The sequence below is a fragment of the Alosa sapidissima genome, chromosome 1 (genome assembly GCF_018492685.1).
Source record: "Alosa sapidissima isolate fAloSap1 chromosome 1, fAloSap1.pri, whole genome shotgun sequence".
NCBI classification, from domain to species: domain Eukaryota; kingdom Metazoa; phylum Chordata; class Actinopteri; order Clupeiformes; family Clupeidae; genus Alosa; species Alosa sapidissima.
Window position 1 is genome coordinate 45341283 of NC_055957.1, and position 16137 is coordinate 45357419.

At 40.8% G+C, this 16137-nt stretch overlaps 1 protein-coding gene across 2 annotated transcripts in view; it reads left to right on the forward strand.

The window, feature by feature from the left end:
• The first annotated feature begins 1091 nt into the window (after positions 1 to 1091).
• The window catches only part of LOC121709860 (GRIP and coiled-coil domain-containing protein 2-like), a 33190-nt gene continuing 18144 nt past the window's right edge, over positions 1092 to 16137 (forward strand). For both annotated transcript variants that reach the window (XM_042093530.1, XM_042093541.1), the window contains exons 1-34: positions 1092 to 1241; positions 1398 to 1504; positions 1691 to 1720; positions 1824 to 1848; positions 2173 to 2241; positions 2338 to 2427; positions 2807 to 2875; positions 3077 to 3160; positions 3642 to 3728; positions 4762 to 4842; positions 8471 to 8539; positions 8793 to 8882; positions 9127 to 9198; positions 9359 to 9448; positions 10151 to 10240; positions 10332 to 10421; positions 10714 to 10776; positions 10996 to 11058; positions 11674 to 11730; positions 11837 to 11920; positions 12027 to 12116; positions 12225 to 12308; positions 12410 to 12472; positions 12613 to 12702; positions 12862 to 12951; positions 13107 to 13196; positions 13467 to 13556; positions 13675 to 13764; positions 13970 to 14032; positions 14176 to 14226; positions 14355 to 14411; positions 14506 to 14583; positions 14678 to 14755; positions 14869 to 14949. In XM_042093530.1, the coding sequence (XP_041949464.1) occupies positions 1166 to 1241; positions 1398 to 1504; positions 1691 to 1720; positions 1824 to 1848; positions 2173 to 2241; positions 2338 to 2427; positions 2807 to 2875; positions 3077 to 3160; positions 3642 to 3728; positions 4762 to 4842; positions 8471 to 8539; positions 8793 to 8882; positions 9127 to 9198; positions 9359 to 9448; positions 10151 to 10240; positions 10332 to 10421; positions 10714 to 10776; positions 10996 to 11058; positions 11674 to 11730; positions 11837 to 11920; positions 12027 to 12116; positions 12225 to 12308; positions 12410 to 12472; positions 12613 to 12702; positions 12862 to 12951; positions 13107 to 13196; positions 13467 to 13556; positions 13675 to 13764; positions 13970 to 14032; positions 14176 to 14226; positions 14355 to 14411; positions 14506 to 14583; positions 14678 to 14755; positions 14869 to 14949 (2581 nt within the window). In that variant the 5' untranslated portion in view covers positions 1092 to 1165. The remainder of the gene's footprint in view (positions 1242 to 1397; positions 1505 to 1690; positions 1721 to 1823; positions 1849 to 2172; positions 2242 to 2337; positions 2428 to 2806; positions 2876 to 3076; positions 3161 to 3641; positions 3729 to 4761; positions 4843 to 8470; positions 8540 to 8792; positions 8883 to 9126; positions 9199 to 9358; positions 9449 to 10150; positions 10241 to 10331; positions 10422 to 10713; positions 10777 to 10995; positions 11059 to 11673; positions 11731 to 11836; positions 11921 to 12026; positions 12117 to 12224; positions 12309 to 12409; positions 12473 to 12612; positions 12703 to 12861; positions 12952 to 13106; positions 13197 to 13466; positions 13557 to 13674; positions 13765 to 13969; positions 14033 to 14175; positions 14227 to 14354; positions 14412 to 14505; positions 14584 to 14677; positions 14756 to 14868; positions 14950 to 16137) is intronic.

The window sequence follows — 16137 nt, forward strand, 5'->3', positions numbered from 1 at the left end:
TCAATAGAGAAAGGAAATCAAAAGACTTGATAGTCAAAACAATACAATATACAAAAATATTCTAACAATAAGATGAGCGCAATGGACTTGTCACTTGGGCTACACACATGAGACAAGCTCTCTAGACTTATGCCTATTCAAATTGCAGCTCCCACCCCCCCAAGCACCTACAGGCATGGGTTTAAGGATGATTGCACTCCTGTAATTGGATCAACCAATGCATCATAGCAGCACAGGGGTGTTTCAGGATACCCACAGAAACAAGTTAATACAGCCAATAAATAAGTCTACGCAGCTAGACAACATCTACTGAAGATTTAGCATATCTGCTGAACTTTGGCATAACCAAAAAGTATATGAACAGCCTAAATAATCATTAAAACCCAGAAATCATAGCATGCACACATTTAAATGTCTCTCATAGTAGGCAGCGCCTCGCTGCCGTGATGGTGGCTACTCGCCCCGTCACATTCTCTTTATGGACCTTGCATTTTACACACCAATGTTCCCTCTAAGCTTTGCAAGTGCAGGGTAGACCACTCGAAATCCCCGCACACAAAAATTTATCAGTAGGTCTCAGGGATGGAAATTAGCACCAGCTCCCAGCCGATTGCTGGTAAAATATGAGTGGCAAGTAGATTTCAGTAATAATTTAATATTGAGTGGCTGGTGAATTTGGCCAAAAATCTGCCAGTGTCTATAGGCTAGGCTAGATGTAGGTGGACCTACACATTTTCAAATGTAAGTTCCACCACTGCTAGGGCTGCAACGTTGATAATGAGAATCTGTTGATGCAGAATTGTATTATTGACATGTCGTACATAGGCCTAGGCAACCTGAAATCATGGGTGAAACTTGCATAGACACTGTAAAATCTTGAGAAAATCCTTCCGAAAAACTGTTACAGCTGCAAACTCCCTATGGGATGTTATAGAAGTCCCTGTGGCTGTAACGGCAGGCATCCCAAATTACTGTTGTCTAGTGTACATCAAATGGTGGCAAGTTGCTGCATGGTGTTGCTTTAAGGGGAACTGCGTTGGCAGCCAGACATACAGTAGGAGGACTGTATGCTGTTGTGAAAGGGGCTATGCTCTGTGCTGTGAGGAGTATAAAGCTCTGTGCTCTGTTCTGCAGCTCCACACTGCTACAGCAGTTAGATGAGGCCATGACTTGGACACAGGTGCTGCTAGTGAGCCTCTTCCTCTCCCCCTACGTGCTCTTCAGTGCCAACAGCAGACATGGTGAGATTAACAACGGCTCTTGCCTATTACTGCTGTAGATGATGGAAAAAAAGCCAGTTTGATTAAGTGGATGGAATGTTGATGTAGATTGCTAGATTGTGTGCCTTCCCATGCGGAAATTTGATGCAGTGTCAAGTAAAGCATATTTTGTGTCAGTTGTTTCAAGCAATAATGAAAGCCCTCACCAATCCATCCGTATGCTGCGGAGTCTGGAAAGCGTCATGGATAAATACAGAGAGCTGATTACCTCTTTTAAAACTCACGTAAGTTCCACACAATCTTTTACCTACTTGTAGACAGTAATGATGAACAGACAGATAATTATTTTATGTTTCATAATATGCATCCTGTGGTGAATATGTTGAATATGAGACTATGAGTCTCAGACTCGAATCCCCATCTCTGTGATGAACCAGGACACCTTAGAATAATTTCTCTCTTTTTTGAAGGGAAATATTGATAATTCTACAGAGGTGGAGGTAAGACCATTTCTTTGAAACTGGATAAAATCCACAACCATGTTTTGTTTTCATGTTGTCAAAAAAACTATATTTTCCTTTGTTTTGTTTCATGTTGATGTAGACTACATTCATATATTCATGCCTGGGTAAGTGTGTATACCATATTTGTATTCATATTTTATGTGACAATTCTACATACTAGGCTACTATATGCAATATAGGTTGCAGCATTATGAAAAACCATTATGTTACTGTGTAGGCCTATGTTACTGAAATAATGTTATGATCATAAGTTTTAAAATGACTAAAGAACCACATGTCAATGCAGCATTAATTGCTATAAAACTGACACCTATAGACTTTCTATACAATAATCCACATTTGTTGCTGTTAGATGCAGCCTTATCTTGCTGATTATTAGGACCAATGCTTTATATAAGATATATTTTGATATGATTCATAAATATAAGATTTGGACGAGAAGGCGAAGACCATGGACGTTATGGTCAAGACGCAGAGAACTAAAATCAAAGAATTGGGTATGTGGCATCAATCCACCAGAACATCAAATAAAATGTGTTTGATGTGTTTTTGTGGACTTATGTACACATAACTGATATATGACTTACTCTTAGAAAATAACTATTTCAACACGAGGAAGGAGCTCCGGGAGGAGATTGTGAATAACAGACAAAGCGAAGGAATGCTTTCCCTTCGCATTCATGGTAAGGGCGGACTAGCGGTGGTGGCGCAAGCGGCTATAGCATGCGCCACCACAGACGGGTACAAGTGCCCGTCTCAGTCAAGGCAACAAGCCGAAAAAATATGCAAAGCCATATTGTAGTGAAAGACTTGGGGGACATCTGTGAAGCTATGATATACTTATGTGAAGAAAATGTTTGCACACATCATAGTAAAATGTTATGTTTACAGATGGCCGAGTGTATGCAAAGTATCCCCTTCCCTCTTCCTCCAGAATATAATGGAGCTTCTCCACTTGATCTTGCACCCCCTACACACTGCCAACTACTAATGTCTACTGACCATAAAACCACACTGTGGTTTAAAATGTTCTTACCCACTCCTGTTGTGTGTATCTTACAGAAATGCAGGTCAAGTTAAATGGCTGGATAGATCAATTAGACACCAAAACACTCTCTATTGGAAAGTTAAGTAAGTTCAGTGGACTTTCAACTGATATGATAAACCACCCAACTGTAACCTCCATGCTATAACAATGTGCTGTGGATAATTGAGATAATGCTTTTACTTTGTACACTGACTGTGTGACCGTAGCCCCATCAGTAGCCTACACAACCTCATTTCTCATTAATGCCATTCAATGTATTTATTTCTCTTCTCCTCCTCCGCCAGCCCTCCAGACCTTGCTAAAGTACACTGAGTCTAAAGATTTGGAGAGAAAGATTTCCAGAGAGAAGGATAAAGAAAAGAAAAATGGTATTTCTCTTCTTTTCTTCATTTTAAGCAGATTTCAAATCATTTGGTCCGATGGGAAGTCTCATAGGGCTAGATGTCACTCAAGTATGAGTGAGGTGAAAGTCCATATGTCCCAGAAATGATCTTCACCCCACTATCCCCTCAGATGTTTTTGGATAGTTTAGAAATATAACTGTTGGTTTCACCAAACCCTTTTACTTTGTATTGTGAACAGGTTCTGAATAAATGTACACAGTCTTCTTGCTCCTACTGTAACTCTTTAAAGTTTGCTGTGCTACTGTTGTATTGCTTCATCATGGTCTACTGATTTCAAACTGCAATGTCATTACTGCCTGGCTAGTTTAGCGGTTAACCGCTCACATATGCATTTCAGCAAATCGGCATGTATGCATTTGGCATTCTCAAAACAAATGCAGATACACCTGCCTTCACAGGACCACCCAACCTAAAAACTGAACTGAGTTATTTCTCTGTGTTGTAGATTTAAAAAAACAGCTAACCAAAAAGAAGGAGGAACTTCAGTTTGCTGAACAGGAGCTCCTTGCTGCAGGTGGATCCTCTATACTGGGTAAGAAAAGCATCAGAATAATATGTTCCACTACACCACCAGTCATGTGCTCTGGTATGTTTATTTCACTTTGGGGATCAATAAAGTAATCTGTCAGGCTTAAAGCATGTTTGTTACTGCTGTAAAGTTTTTAATAACACATTTTAACATTGGACTCAATTAGTCTGGGTAAACCCAGACTAACCTGCAAGCAAATGAATTTGCCCTGCTGGTCCGCCTGGAAAGGATCCCATGCTCATTTCTGAACTTCCCATTTGATGACCTCCAACTTGTAACCAGCAGTGAAATTAAATTTAAACCTGGTGATTCGGAAACAGGTGTCAATGGGATTCTTTCCAGGCTGCAGAGCAAATTCAAATTTGTTAACAAGTTCATCGGTTCACCCAGGCTAGAACTCAATTGAAATGGACTTACTTTTGGAGCTATCCTCAAGTGGCTTTCTTGTTGGATTCACATTTCAGCAGTGGAGGCTGCAACAATTTGCACAGACTCGTTCACTTTAGCCCAATTTTCATGAAGGCTCTCAAAATAGTTGAACTGAAACCCAGCTATAGTTGCTGTCAATTGGACACTTTGTGAAAAAGCGCTACAATTTTATTTTACAAATAATATGTTATTAAGTACCAAATCATATTATTTTACATTAGTTGGTGCAAACATCTGACAGACCTTAGTATGGTTATAGTTATGGTATTTAGCACTTGTCCAAAGCAACATACAAATAACAACAATACAAAGTTACATTTAACAGTAAACTATTTAAAAGTTGGTAAGACTATTAAGGAGAAAAGAAATAATAAACAACAATGTCAATTCAATCAATAGCCTAATGAAAATAAATAAATACTATAATATACAAACCATAACAGAGAGCACTGGGCAACTCATTCCACCAACAAGGAACCACTGAGGAAAAGACTGCAGGGCAGTTGGGGATATATATCTTGATCATTGAATTAAGATAGCAGGGAGCAGATAGCAAGGAGTAAATCAGAGAGCTGGCTTGACTTGTACTTTTTGTGCTTCTTTGCAGTTATGCAAATAATTACACTGCGGGAGAAGATTCGTGAGCTGGAGAACAAAGAGACGGATGACACAGAAGAACAAATAGCTGGTATGTACCTATACCTGAGAGACCATACTCATATCCTGTACACAACTACAGCTGTCTGAAGAGGTGTTGAGAGTATAAGAATTTTCTCATACTAATTTCTAATACTACTTTTTAATACTATCAATTTAAGTTAAAGAAGCACTAAAGAAGATTTGCTCCCGGGGTCCCCTTACAGTTGAGAAGCGCAATAATATACTCAAACCCACAAACCCACTTGATTCAGTGTTTCTACCCCATTGTCTTACAACCTTTAGCCATGTGTCATTTTCAGTCAGAACAAACATATTGGTCAAGAGAAAATCAACATTAAATCAATATTTGCTAGGGGTATGAATAATTTTGTTCTTAAAGAGAAACTATGCAATAGTTTTGGCAATTTCTCCGCTGTTTTCTCACTTTTTGCTCGCAGGTTCCTCTGCAGAGCTCCCCCTACAGCCTTAGAGTATATGATATATACGACACCCTCAATCGGTCAGTCTGTCGTCTTCCTCTGCCCTGTTCCTCTTCCCTGATGAATGTCTGAGAAACTCCATTGCCACCTTGTTCTAGCCGGTGCCTGGCGTGTATGTGTGTAAATGCAGTAAAGCAAGTCGTTACACTCGTTACTTCCTGACACTGAGGCCGTCATTCCACTCACATGCGCTAAGGGGAAGCGAGGCGGCCACCATTCAACCCGAAAAAAGTCATATGACCATTCCAAAGACTCCGAAGCTGTTAAGTTTGGGTAAATTAAGCTAAAAAACCTGCATAGTTCCCCTTTAACTGTACATCTTGCACTCAGACACATCTTCAGTAATGTTTCCCAGAGTCATAGAGTGTTTTAGAAACTTGAAACATCATACACCCTCATCTGGTGCTGATCATACCCCGACTTGTGTCTGAGCAGCACCTCTCCATAGTTCGCTCCCTTTTAGCCGCAGCCATCTTGTGTCTGAGCAGCACCTCTCCACATTTCACTCCTCTTTAGCGGCAGCCATCTTGTGTCTGAGCAGCACCTCTCCACAGTTCACTCCCTTTTAACCGCAGCCATCTTGTGTCTGAGCAGCACCTCTCCACAGTTCACTCCTCTTTAGCGGCAGCCATCTTGTGTCTGAGCAGCACCTCTCCACAGTTCACTCCTCTTTAGCGGCAGCCATCTTGAGGCATTTTCTGCTGCCTCAGTGCTGCGACTGATGGCCTGCCATTTGCAGGCACCTATGATGCCTAAGAGAAAGTATGCCCTGCAGAGGGTTCGCCCAGCAAATCCTCTGCAGCCAACTTTAATGGGCAGGCACCTTGTCCTCCACTTGTCTATCAGGTCGGTGTACCTTGCCTCGCTTCCTCTCTGTCGCCTCCTCCATCTGGTCGTCTGAGTGGAATGTTAGCTCCATAATTACCACCTGTCTTGTTGACATTGACAAGAGAAGCATGTCTGGCCTCAGTTTGGTAATTGTGATGGCCTCTGGGAACCTGAGCTGCCTCTCCAGGTCAACCCTCAGCTGGTCTGGGCTTCTCTCCCACCTTAATAAAGGGGATGGTCTACCTTGTTGGTGTCTGGTGCCGAGAGCAGGCACCAGAGCTGAGCTGATAGACTTGGCCACTGTCTTCAGCACCTGGTCGTGGCGCCACTGATAGCGGCCTCCCAGGGCTTTTAGATAGCAGCTGAGAATGTGCTCCAGGGTCCCAGCCCCAGAACACAAGGACCAAGCGGGCGTCTCAACTTTACCCCAGCAGAAGAGGTTCGACAGAGTTGAAAGTATGTCATACACTGACTGGAGGAGGAACTTGATGTGCTGAGGCTTGGCTCACCATAAGTCGGACAAAAATAGTCCATTGCCTGGTTCCAACGCATCCAAGCTCCATGCAATCTCATCCCCAATGCTCTGGTGGCCCGACCACCTCCATCTGCCCTCATCTCCTACTTGACCAACTGGCGTCTGGTGGGTTGCTGCTTAAACCAGCCCTTCCTGACACCACCTGGCCCACCAGCATCCTGCACTTCTCTAGCACATGTGACTATGAACTCCTCCTTCACACTCCTGAATGGGAGTGTGAGTTTGTCCTTGCGTCCATACAGCGCAATGCTGCTTAGACTCCTGGGGAGCCCCAGACACCTGCGGCGGTACTGGCTGATCTTCCGCTCAAAGTACTCGGCTGTAGACATCAGCACATCATACACTAAGAGAGGCCACAGGATTCCATGCTGGTAAATCCAGGACTTGAACTTCCCTGGCAGACCAGATGTGTCCACTGCCATCATCTGTTTCTCCAGTTCTTGCCCTGTTGCTTTGATGAATTCAGTGTCTCGCAGGGAGCTGCTGAACACCTTGCCTAGACTTTTCATCAGCTTCTCTGAGACTGGTGGTATCTAATGAGAAGCAGAACTGGTCAGCCACCATTCCTTATTATCTTGGTTTAAAGTTCATAAAGTGCCCATGAGATGAGCTTCAGGCCTTTCAGCAGCCACCTGCAACATGGGACTGATTGTGGTTGTGGTTACTGTTAGATCATCAATGCCCAGATTGGTGGTTGTCAAACACCAGGCTTGGACAGGGGGCCTCTGCATTCCACCTCTGCTGATTTAGCCAGCATGTTCATGAGCAGGGCAAAAAGGCTCACAGATACAGTGCACCCCATGATAATCCCCTTCCAGTCTGTGCCCCCATTTATGCCCCAGCTGTGACTCTCAAAGCACACTGCAAAACTATAATGATGATTTGAGAAATGCACCAAAGCGACTTGAGAAAAACTGTAACAGGAAACAATTAACTCCACAAGTTTTGATAGGCCTACAGGATTTGTTTGTCTGCTTTGACATTTGATCTTTGTAGCCCAAGCTGCCACCTTGTTTCATGTGTTGGCCATTGAAATACTATATGACTACTATATGACTATTTGTGACTTGTGACTGTAAAACAGAAAATGACTTGTGCAATTAATAGACATTGTATTAAATTAAATAAATATGAAAACAAAATATATACCAGAACCATAACTACAAACACTAATTAAGCTAACAGATCTCAACCGTGACCCCTTTTTCAGTTGAGGATGAGGCAGTTTCAGGCTGAAACTGGACATTGGATAGGCTATGGTCACTTTGAGTTGAATGCTTATGATATATGATGTGCCAATTGCTATGTGGTAATTGAAACTAGTTTAAATAGGCTATGAGTTCATCTGATAAAACATATTTTCATTGTTTGTTTTTTGACAATTAGCCTAATGTCAGCGAAGTGGAAAAGAATTTGGCCGATTTCAATAGAACGTTTTATAATTAATATTTTAAGTGCATCTTCGGAATAGGTAGGCGATATTTAGCCTTCAGTTCTAATTACATGCTAACTCATCTGAAAGCTTAATTACAGATCAAGTCCTAGTCTTACTTACACTTTCATATGAACACCAGAATGTCTTGAGTTTCTCAATGCATATTGGATGAGTAGAGGTGTTGACTTTTTTGACACTGGCAAAGATTGCCTATGCCCCCTGCTGGATGAGAGAAACCGATTGTATTAGAGAGTGACACAGAAAAAAGTTGAGTTTGCATTGCTTCGTTTATTGAATTAATAACTTAATAGAGGATAATTAACTGGTCCTGTATTTGTGATTTACTTATCCATCCATGAATTCATTTATTTTCAAACAGCATTGAGGCAAGAGCTGAAGGACAAGCTGAAGGAATTGGAGGGGAGTCCTGATGAGAGCTCTACAATGGGTGAGTGTGACCTGTAACAAATATGCTAACAAATACTTAGGCTGTCCCCCTTAATGAGGGGTATAAAACATATATCAACCAGAAGCAACCATCAAATTACAATTAATGGTCATCTAGAAGCTAAGCTAAAGCCCATAGGTGCTAGTGTCAGTCGCTAGCATGTCTCTTACAGAACAGCGTTGTACTGGCTAGCTACCGTTCTTTGCTTTAGTCTATGCTAGACTATGTAAGTCTGCTTGTCTTTTGGCTTCAGTCACAGAAATCACTACATTGCAAAATGAGATTTTGCAGATATACATCAGGCTGCAGAAATTCAAACAGGAGTCTAAAAATACAGTTTCTGGTGAGTACCCCCCTGCTGCACACCTGACAAGATGTGATGTGGCAAGTGACTGCCAGAATGAAAAAACAACATGAATATAGCCTGCAATTCTGTCAAATCTAATCATTAAACTCAAATTTAAGTCACTATGATTACTGTTTTTTCAGGAGGGACAAAACGGTCTGCTTTTATGGTGCTAGTATTTGAAGTGTATTTGGTCTTTATACTGTGTGTGTGTGTGTGTGTGTGTGTGTGTGTGTAACAGAACTAAAAAAACAGCTGGAAAAGAAAAACAGTCAACTGAAACAGTTGCGTGAATCCTCTGATTCCTCCACATGTAAGTACATGATCTATACTCAGGCTAAAGGGTCAAAGCCAAGCTAAAGGCACCTGCCATTTTGTAAAGTAACCTAAATTGTTTGGTATGCTCATGTCCCGTCATGGACAACAGCCTTTTTGTTGAAAAGCTGAACATTTTCTTCCTTTGTCCTTTTCAGCTAAACAAATCATTATCATTGAGAAAGAGGTACATGTGATAGAGAGTAAAATAGAAGATCAACAGAAGATAACAGAGGACCAGAACAAAGGTGCAAGGAATTCAGCCATGTTTCTAATTTTCACCTTCAGTTTAGTTTATATTAACTCATTCAAATGTCTTAATTTGAAACAGTATTCTGAAACATTTGTTTGTGGGTTAAATCATTCAGGATTGACTGTTTTACCTCTAAATGTCAGCTCTTGCAGAATGGCTTGAGAAGAAAAGAAAGCAGAGTTTAAACTTGTTAAACTCTTACATTCATCTGATCAATAATGACCATAGTGAAAGTAGTGAATGCAAGAGCAGAGGAAATTTGAGTGAGATAGTTAATTTATGAACCAAGTGATGATACAAACTCTAACTAAAGGGATCCTTAAACAGCCCAGAATCAGATAAACTGGCAGACAGATGGAGTAGAACTCTGTCATGTTTGACTGTATGTTAACATACAGTACATATGATTAATAAATGTAAACTTTAACTAGGAGATAAGCAAAGGTCATCAAACAGACAAGCAAACAGGCATAAGAACAGAACAGACAGAAGTAGCATAAGAGGAACAGGGAACGGGGGGGGGGGGGGGTCAAATAGTGCAGGGTGGGTACATGGTAAAACACAGAGGGGAATGGCAGGGAACATACAGAAGGGAAAAAAAACTTGACAAAAATGACATTATTGTACCTGATCCCAGATGTTCACAATAATATCAGGAAAGAGATATCTAACCATTTTGATTGTGTTTGTCCGTCAGAGTTACAGAAGGCCATAAAGAACAAAAATGACCAATTGATGGAAAAAGTCACTGAGCTCCAGGAGGTCCACAATACTGACTATAAACTCAGTGAGTCTCAGTAGTAATTTAATATGGGAAGGGTCCGAATCAGAATGTCACTTCTCATTACAACACAATGGGGATTTCTTTACCCTTTCAGTTCTGAAGATCATCACTCAGCAGTTCCAGATTGGTGAGATGCAAGCAACTGAATGTACTGGACAGAAAGATACAAAAAGCATTCTTGTTGGTGTGTATGCTTTATTCCACTATGCCAAAAGGTCCTGTTGTGTGCCAGTGCCAAGATTTCCCCCTCTCAAACAAAAATAGTTTAGTTACGTTGTCAAAACGTTTGCCCAACATTCTCTAATGGTGATCTGACAAATGCATACTGTGTCATATAAGTGTCCCATGTTGAATTTTAACTGATTTCAATTCCATGAAAGTTGATGGTGTCACATCTAATTATGGTGTTCTGACACATGCATGTTTATCAACTGCCTGACTGACTGACTGACTGTTTTTGTGTGTGTGTAAAACAGACATCCAGAAGAAACTGAGTGTCAAAGAGGAGGAGATCCTGAAACTTGAAGCCAAGAACAAAAGTAAGCACTGTTTTTATTGATTTCTCTTGTTTGATGTTTTTTTTTAATTAAATGTATGTATATAAGAATTTTGGTGCAATACACCTGTCAACTTATCACATGTTAATATGACTACACTGCATATGGAAATAATACCTCAGAGTTCTTACTACTGTCCCCACCACACAAGACGTGAGGGAAAACTGAGAATATGACTGTTTGTTTCTGGCTCCTAAACAGGACTTCAGCAGCAGCTGCAAGACATGTCTTTCGAGTGCTCAACTGTGCTGGAAAAGTTAAAAAGTAGGCTCCCTCTCTCTCAGTAAATCTGGCAGTATGTGGGCTGTGGGCATTAGAATGTGGGCTGACATGGGGGGCGCTGTGGCTGCAACAGGCTATACCGCCCACACAGGCCTAAGTGCCCATGGGGACCCAGGTTCGAATCCGACCTTCCGGTCATTTCCCGGTCCTACCCATTCTCTCTTCCTGTCACTCTTCAATGCGCTATCGAAATAAAGGCAAAAAGCCCCAAAAAAGAGAGAGAATGTGGGCTGACATGTCTCCTCAATGCAGACAGGAACGTTGAAATCGAAGCATTTTTGTGTAGATTCTTGAGTTTGTACAGTATTTATTTACCTACTTGTTTATCTCATATCATGAATTAATGAAAAAGCTGAGCTTAGAATAAATTTATGCATATACATTAAGATGTACACGTTGCGTGACCCTTGCCCACATGGTCCACACGCACAAGATCAAATTGATGAATGTTGGTTGAATGGGATGCAGAAAGTGATCACTGTGCTTTGTTAAATAAAAAGGGTATACTAATAAACAGGATGAATGGATACTGTATCTTACCAGAGAGGTGTTGTGTCCTCACCTCTTTGTTCATGTCATGTTTGTACTTGTCTGTAGATCTGGAAGCATCACTGGAAAAGAACATACAAAAGATAGAGGGTGACCTGAAGCCTCGTAAGTGAAGCATAATATTCATAGTTGACATACGATTGCCATGTTTACTACCAACATGAGTCTTGTGTTGAAGTGAAGCTCATAACATCTACCGATCTTTAATTAGTTCTGGAGCTGGTCGCACTGAAAATCAACAGGCAACAGATCAAAATGAGCATCATGGCAGAGAAATCTGCCTCCAAGATCGCTGGTGGGTGTTTTATGTTCAACTCCAGGTTGATAATGTTGACAATGTGATGAATGCCATTACATCTCAAAACCTAGATTAAAGCTTGATTAAAGCTTCCTCTCCACAGGACTCACACAGCAACTGAAGGAGAAAGAGAGAGAAATCAAACAGAAGGTTCAAGAGTTAATGGCGGAAGGCTTGGAAGGTTCTGAGGAAGGTCTGAGCTTTTTTTCAATCTTGGATATACGTCTGTGCTGTCTCTGACAAAATCACTATCTATATTGAACTCAACTGCACAGAACTGAACTGAATTTAAAATTTCCAGCAGTCAAAATAATCACTCTTCTGATGGAGATATGGGAGCTTCAGACCGGTGTTGAGAGCGAGACCACCCTAGACCGCATTTACAGTAATGGCTTCTGGAATCCTCTGTTCTTGACTTACACATTGTGTGTTGTGAAGACACATATTTGGTTTGGAGCTTTGGTGACATTGTTCATCCTTCCACAGAACTCCAGAATGAAGTGAATCGTCTTATTGTTAGCCTGCAGGGTTCCGCCGAACGCAAGCTATGTAAGTTTATTTCTAATTAACTGAGAAAGGCTTGAAGATTCACATAGGCACAGCAATTCTTTCCCAATGACAAGCATCAACATAGATTTGTGTAAAATGAACTGTCCACATTGTTCTGCAATGTTCTGCTATTCTTTCAGTGCTGGTAATCTTGGCAGCGCAGACAGACCAGACCAGGATCAAAAGACTGAAAATCATTATCAGTCAGAAATATGAAGTGGAACTCGCAGGTGTGTATCTCTTCGTTGTTTAGACATTGGAAGTAGAATTTTGTCAGGGTAATTAAAGTTCATAGTAGTGCAAGACTTGATGGAAAGAGTTTGATTGGTCTATACAACTGTTGACTTGAGGACAAGATACTGTTCCATTAACAACATGAATCTTCACAGCTTTAAACATCAGACTGGAAAAGTCAGAGCTGGTGCTCAGCTCCAAGAAGTTAGAAGTGGCAGACAAGGACAGAGACCTTGCCAAACTTGGTGAGTCTGACTATTCAAACAAAAAGCAATTAACTATGGCCACAGTCTTTTTGACAGAGTTAGAATTGCTAGGACACATACACACAGACATGTTGTTATCACTGTTGTTTTCAATCTGGTGGCATGTTGCGCTGATCCACTCATTCATTTCACAGGAAAGGAAATAAAAGCTTTGCAGAGTGAAATCGACAGACTGAAGGAAACAATTGAAAAACTGAAGAAAACAACTAGTGCCCGCATTAAAGGTAACAGACTTATCATGCCTGCCCATTTCAAATGTCAAGTGCTGTTTTATAGAATTTAGCTCTACTAGACTGTATGGAATCCTTTCAACTGAAAAAGCAACGTGAGGTTATAGCCTCCAGGAAACATATATACTCGTGAAAAAGGGTATTGTACCTGAACCACAGGTTACTTTGGATAAAAAGCACCTGCAAAATGTATAAATGTGCACAGTTTTTTGTGGTCAACAGTGATTTAACAGCTGCATTTTCTTTTTTGTATCCTTCCATAAGACCTGGAGGGGCAGTTGAAGATCAGAGACAGACAGCTGGAGGACAAAACTAATGAGTTGAAAATGGCTGATAAGAAGAGTGGAGAACTTGGTGAGAATAGAAAGTCAACCATTCATCTGAATTCAACTTAAACTCTCTCAGCATCCAGCTTTTTTCCTATGATTTGCTGTCATGAAACTTAACCAGTACACGTCTTCATTGCCTTCAGTTATCCAAGTAACTGAACTGGTTGAAAAAATCAAGCAGACGGAGATTACCACCTATGAGAAAGACCAGGTGTTGGCCACCAAAATCTCCAGTAAGCTCATTGTGTAGACCTAAATAGCAATAATCAACATAACCAATTAGGTCATGGTCAGGAAAAACATTAAATAACAGGTTTTGATATTTGTCATGTAATTTCAGTGATAACTAATTTACACACATTGTACCTTATTGAAAAAGTAAGGTGGTGTTTGCAAATGAGTTGAACATTTTATATGTTTCATTTTAATTCCACCCAGAGCTGGAAGAACGGCTAGAAACCCTGAGCAAAGAAAACTCTGAATGCGAAAACAAGAACACAGGCAAGACTTTTCACTGAGAGATCTCCAAAAAACTACTTGCAAAGAAAAAAACAAACAGTAGAACAGATTCAGATAATCAACTTAAAACATTTTGTTTTACTCAGATTATTAATTTAAACGTTATGTTTTTCAACTCCCCTCAGCTTTGCAGCAAGAGAATGAAAAGTGCTCTAGACTGCAGGAGCAATATGTTGGTGAGGGAGCCTGCATTTACCATCTTAGCAAGATTTGTTTTTGCAGTGTGTATCAGTAGTATAATGATCACTGCAAATTACAGCTACTACTGTGATGTCTCATCACATGTGTTCAATTATTTTTTAAGAACTTCAGAAGAAAACTGATAAATTGATGCAGAATGTCGACGGCAGCTGTAAATTCAGTAAGTTGTAAAAGACAGATTGTCAAATGTGTCCAAATTTCTAAAATGATAAAAAAAGTGTATCATAGCTGTGATACTTGGGACATTTTTACAGTATTGCAGATCAATCAGTTGACTATCGACATTGAAAACCTTCGGAGGAGTATTGCTCAAAAACCTGACAACATTGCAGGTAAGTATATGCTACACGTCAGTAGGAAGTTGCTTTCAATTTTAGTAAGTCATCAGTGACTCATCCCTGGCTTAACTGGAATGCTGTCTTCCAGAGTTAGAGAAGTTGCTGAAAGAGAAGCTTAAAGAAATGGATAAACTAAAGAGAGAGAAATCCCCTGGATCTGCAGAAAGTGAGTTATTTTGGATGCCTAGAATTGTACACAATGATATGTAAGCCTGGGTACATTTGCACATGTAGTCAGTAACTGAGAATGGCAATGTGCTGCTGCTGTTTCATTTTCAGTCATAAAGATTGTTGAAGTCATCACAACACTACACAAGGAAACTGGTGAAACCATCGACAAGCATTTACAGCGTATCAATGGTGAGTGTCTAGGCTCTTTCGGTTCTTTTCAGAACAGCGCTCACCCAAAGATAGCAGAAATTATCAATATAAGATTGTTTACAACTTCAGGATATAGGAGTGTGAAACAGACAGACAGACAGACACACAGACTATGTGTGCGTGTGTGTGTGTGTGTGTGTGGTTGTTGTTGGTTTGTATGTCCATTAGTTGATCTCCAAGGGGAAAATGTGGAAATCAGCATGAAGGCTTCACATCTACCCAAGCAAGGAGAGAGTTTGAGTCGAAGCATACCTTGCCACAGACATAAATGCTGATAATGATATTAAAGGGCTACAATAAAAACAGGTCCCGTGTCGCACGCAGTACACAGGTGTATTTAGGTGTGTCAGAACTAGGCTTAGGTCTCACAGTGTCCGTGGCCCTAAAGGCCTATTTATTTCCCCTGATCTAAACATGGACGGACTATTAACTTTCGGGCCCCTGGGCCCAGATGTATTAAGGGCCCCCCACTAATTTTCGCATATGTGTGTGTGTGTGTGTGGGGGGGGGGGGGATGTGATTTCCTGTATTCTGGTGCATTTTGGGGTTGGCCAATTCTTTAATTCAATCAGATTCATAGCCTACATCCTGATGTGTTGACATTGAGGCAATGATTTCATGCAATGGCTTGGGCTTCAGGGCCCCCAGACCCCTTGGGCCCCTGGGCCTGGGCCCGGTAGGCCCGTCCACTAATCCATCCCTGGATCTAAATCAAATTACTCCAGGTTCATGTCATTTAGAAGGGATGTCAAGGCATGTTTCATGGTCAGACACTGACTTTGAACATAACAGATATCTTTAAATGGAACTGATACCTTTTGGTCATTTGGTCATTATTGTGGTCTAATTTACTATCAGTTTTATGCCATAATCTATTGTGGCAACAACTGTGAAGAGTTTAGGCAAGTGGTACAATTCCACATTGAGTGACTGACGACTGGTCTCGGAATTTACATATGGAATCAAATCAGACTCAAAAGTTTTCTACAGTATGTGTGTATCACGACTTGAAACTAGAAATGATTTGTAACTACAGTTAGAAATGTATTCTACAGGTACAGATCTATTTTACAGCTACAAATCATCCTACAGTTACAAATATTTTACCATTACAAATATACATTCACAAATCAAAGCTCTACGTACACATGTCATAAATGGCCACAG